The 4,604-nt window shown below is 38.9% G+C and overlaps 1 protein-coding gene across 2 annotated transcripts in view; it reads right to left on the reverse strand.

Annotated features, from left to right (window-relative positions):
* LOC106868473 (NALCN channel auxiliary factor 2-like) overlaps positions 1-4,604 on the reverse strand; it is a 267,882-nt gene that overhangs the window by 34,105 nt on the left and 229,173 nt on the right. For both annotated transcript variants that reach the window (XM_052966119.1, XM_052966120.1), the window contains exon 2: positions 1,803-1,968. In XM_052966119.1, coding sequence (XP_052822079.1) covers positions 1,803-1,968 — 166 coding nt within the window. The remainder of the gene's footprint in view (positions 1-1,802; positions 1,969-4,604) is intronic.

Below are 4,604 nucleotides of genomic sequence, written 5' to 3' on the forward strand. Positions count from 1 at the left end.
AGACAATATAATGTATGGGTATATTTATTTTTTTATATATTATTGTTTTATATATTATTTTCTTCATTTTGTACTTCTTTGTAAAAAAAACATTTTCATTCTCCTTCTTCTTGATAATTTGCTTTTTTGCAATGAAAACCGGTTAGAAAAAATCTTTATTAAAATATGCTTCCAGTTCAGAATTCTGGCTTTTTTTCATTTTCCTATATACATATATATAGATATATATATATATACACACACACATTGCTTAATGTTGAACAAATGAGAAAGGAGTGCTCCATATATGTTTCAGAGGATATGTTTTTTTTCTTTTTTTTTTTGTTAAAACTGAATCTGCAAGTTAGTTTTGTGACTCAAATTTCATACGAGTGTGACCTTCAAGTGAAACTCTGAAATGCTTGAAGATTGCAGAGAAACTCAAGCCATGAAATAAACTCTCAGCTTTAGTTTTAATAAGAAATCACATATATACACATTCTACAGAGCTTGTAACCTCCTTTGTACAATATGTTTTGTATTATCCATATTGGCCTCTGTGAACAATAAAATGGAAGCTAGCAGAATCATTAGCACACTGGACGAAATGCTTAGCTGAATTTTGCCTGTTGCTCCATTCTGAGTTCAAATTCCACGAAGGTCAACTTTACCTTTTATCTTTTTGGGGTCGATAAAATAAGTACCAATTGAACACAGGGGTCAATGTAAATGACTCGTCCCCTCTTCCAAATTTGCTGCCCCTGAGGCAAAATTTTAAACCACTATTATTATTATTATGGTAGGGGAAGGCAGGGAGCTGGCAGAGTCGTTACAGTGCAGGGCAAAATGCTAACAGTGCTTCATCTGTCTTTATGTTCTAAGTTCAAATTCTGCCAAAGTAAACTTTGCCTTTCATCCTTTCAGGGTCAACAAAATAAGCACTAGTTGAACACTGGGTAACTAGCCTAGCTAGAGTATGTGCCACCCAGGGTGGCCCTTCTGTCTTCCACCCCCAGACCCCACTAAAAGCCACCTATTGCCTACAGCCAACCCAAAAGTACCGCCCCTTTAAAAGTACTGCTTGGGGTGGACCACCCTAATCCCCCCCAACCCCCAGCTACACGCGTGACTGGGGTTGATGTAATTGACTTGCATTCTTCCCCAAAGACTGCTGGCCTTGTGCCAAAATTTGAAACCATTAGTTTGGTGGTGGATTTTAGTGGTATTTAGTTTCAGCTGTTTACATTCTGAGTTCAAATCCCACAAAGGTCAATTTTACTTTTCATCTTTCTGGGGTTGATAAAATAAATTTCCAGTCAAACATTGAAATTAATACAATTTACTGCTACCTGAATTTCAAGCCTTGTATCTTTGTTAGAAATTATTATTATCAGAGTGGAGGTGCAATGGCCCAGTGGTTAGGGCAGCGGACTTGCGGTCGTAGGATCGCGGTTTCGATTCCCAGACCGGACATTGTGAGCGTTTATTGAGTGAAAACACCTAAAGCTCCACGAGGCTCCGGCAGGGGATGGTGGTGAACCCTGCTGTACTCTTTCACCACAACTTTCTCTCACTCTTTCTTCCTGTTTCTGTTGTACTTGTATTTCAAAGGGCCAGCCTTGTCACACTCTGTGTCACGCTGAATCTCCCCAAGAACTACGTTAAGGGTACATGTGTCTGTGGAGTGCTCAGCCACTTGCACGTTAATTTCACGAGCAGGCTGTTCCGTTGATCGGATCAACTGGAACCCTCGTCGTCGTAACCGACGGAGTGCCAACACAATATTATTATCAGAAGCAAAACAATTTATCCAGATTTCTTACCTTTGCATATAAAACTTGGATCTCCCGCATGAGTTTCTTTTAGAGCCGGACGAAAAAAGGGACATGTTTCCTCAACTTTGGAACAGAAGGCGTTGCATGGCTTCACAGAAACCCCATCAACATAGAAAGGTATAGACACAGCACATAACCATTCTTGGTATGCCTTCTGAAATACAAACAAAACAGAATTTTCTTAATAAACTTAGCAATTAATGAAAGGCATAACGAACATGAAGAAGAAACTTTAATGAAGTGCTTTAATATTTGTCCTATATTAGGCACTATAAATATATACAACAGATTCACATTTTTATAGATAGATTAATTATTGAGGGAGATTTGGCTGCTGTTTCTAGAAGGTTGAATGACCACATAAAGGTCACATAGGAAGAGAACTGGAGCAGTGTATGTATGTGTGGGCTTGATCAAGGGTTTTCTACAACAACAATAGCAACAATGGAAGAGCTTGAGCCAATGATGGAAGCTTCAATGTGGTCACATGAAATGCTAGAAATAGCAGTAAGACTCCTATTAAATCATTCTTTAGTGTCTTGAAAAAATAAATAGACCTATAAAATCATGCAGTTGTAGATAATACTGTGCCTGAAAAGATGAGAGGGTCATGGATGGGACTTTATTGGTTATAATTAGGTTCATTCAATCAGGGCTGGCCTTGGCTACACAACAATACTACCAAACAAATAAGCTAGTGCAGAGACTGTCTGTGGTTGCTCGGCCTGCCTGAAATTGCAGCAAAGTCTTTAACTCATATCATACCATATTATGGAAGGAGGGGGGAGTTATTGGATGACGTTGCCTTAGATAAGCTATACTCAGAAGTGAAACAGTATGGTTGTGGCTGAAATACATTTGATTATAGCTCTGTTGGGTCAGGGCTGTACAAGGGCTAAATTGCAAGTAAGTCGCCAGGAGTTTCAAACAATGATCTCTTTCTGCTTGGTATGAGAGACACTGCTGTTTTGGTGAGAGAATATTAATGAATATGAACCATGAGAACCAACGAACATATTTCTTTGATTTGCTGTCATAAATGTATGTTTGTGTATGCATGCATGTGTGTATGTGTGTGAGTATAGTGCATGTATATAGTATGTATGTAGCGTGTGTGTGTTTGTGTATTTTAAATGTATATCACGTCTTTCTAGCGCGCACACACACAAATACTGGCAGACATACATAGACCACACACTGTTCAGTTTATAAGAAAAATGGGATATAAAAGCTTTATATATTTTTCTCTTTTATTATTTTACTGGTTTCAGTCATTGAACAGCAGCCATGCTGTAGCAACACCTTCAAGGATTTTAACCATTTCTGTCATCCCAGTACTTATTCCTGATGCATACTTATGCGTACCTTTCCTTCATTGGACACTAAACTCCGCTTGCGAAGACTTTTTGAGGCAAGTGAAATTGAAATCGAACTAAATTCGACGACTGGCACCCATGCCAACGTCGTCTCCTTCACTGGACACGAGACTCAGCTTGCGAAGACTTATTGGGGCAAGCGAAAGCGAAATTGGGATGGCACCTGTGCCCAGCGCCGCCTTCTTGGCACTTGTGCCCGTGGCATGTGTAATGGACTTTCGAGCGAGATCATTGCCAGTGCCCCTGGACTGGCTCTTGTGCGGGTGGCACATGAAATACACCATTTTTAGCGTGGCCGTTGCCAGTACTGCCTGACTGGCCTTCGTGCGGGTGACACATAAAAGCACCCACTACACTCTCTGAGTGGTTGGTGTTAGGAAGGGCATCCAGCTGTAGAAACTCTGCCAAATCGGATTGGAGCCTGGTGTAGCCAACTGGTTTCACCAGTCCTCAGTCAAATCGTCCAACCCATGCTAGCATGGAAAGCGGACGTTAAACGATGATGATGATGATGATTCTATTGAATGGTTATCATTTTGTCATAACCTCACAATGTTTTATTGACCAATGCCATGTCAAATGCATAAACACACACAAAATCACACACATAAACACACATAATCAAAAACTAAATTGTACATTTACTAAAAACATCTTACATTAAATCATGTAGTCATAGGTAATGCTATACCTGAAAAGATGACAGGGTCCTGAGACCAGTCACAGATGACCTAGGGCTAAACAACCACCAGACAAAGAAGCTGATAGAGAGATTATATGGTTGTAAACAAATCTTCCTCAAATTATACTTTATTATCTTAAAGAAGGAGAGGTACATTGGACGATGTCACCCTAGATACAAACTATGCCTGAGCAAAAGATGAGGTGGTCATTAATGGAAAACATTTGGTGGTATTTCGTTTTTGAACTTGGTTTGCAAGATTCTTTATGTGAGTTCGTATGTTGAAGCATATTCTGTTGTGTCTGGGAAGAGTCATTCTCTTTTGGTGCCCTATAATTTAATATACTCACTGGTAAAATTTCCACTTATTTCTTTTCTATTTTTCTAAACTTTTCGTTGCGTCTTGCAACCTTTTCAATAGTCGTTTTGAAAAGTTTGCAAGACGCAACGAAAATTTAAGAAAAATAAAAAAAAAGAACTAAGTGGAAATTTTACTGGTGAGTGTGTTAAATTATAAGGCACCAAAACAGAATGACTCTCCCCAGACACAACAGAATTTGGTGGTATCTTATTTTTATTAAACATACAGGTGGAAGTTACTGTCAACCACTTCCTTATAAGACAATAAGCATTGGATGATCCTTCAATTTACTGTTTTAAATTGTTTTTATATATAACTATAAACACACACACACACACACACACACACACACACACACACACACACACACA

The sequence above is a fragment of the Octopus bimaculoides genome, chromosome 3, assembly GCF_001194135.2.
Source record: "Octopus bimaculoides isolate UCB-OBI-ISO-001 chromosome 3, ASM119413v2, whole genome shotgun sequence".
Classification (NCBI taxonomy): Eukaryota; Metazoa; Mollusca; class Cephalopoda; order Octopoda; family Octopodidae; genus Octopus; species Octopus bimaculoides.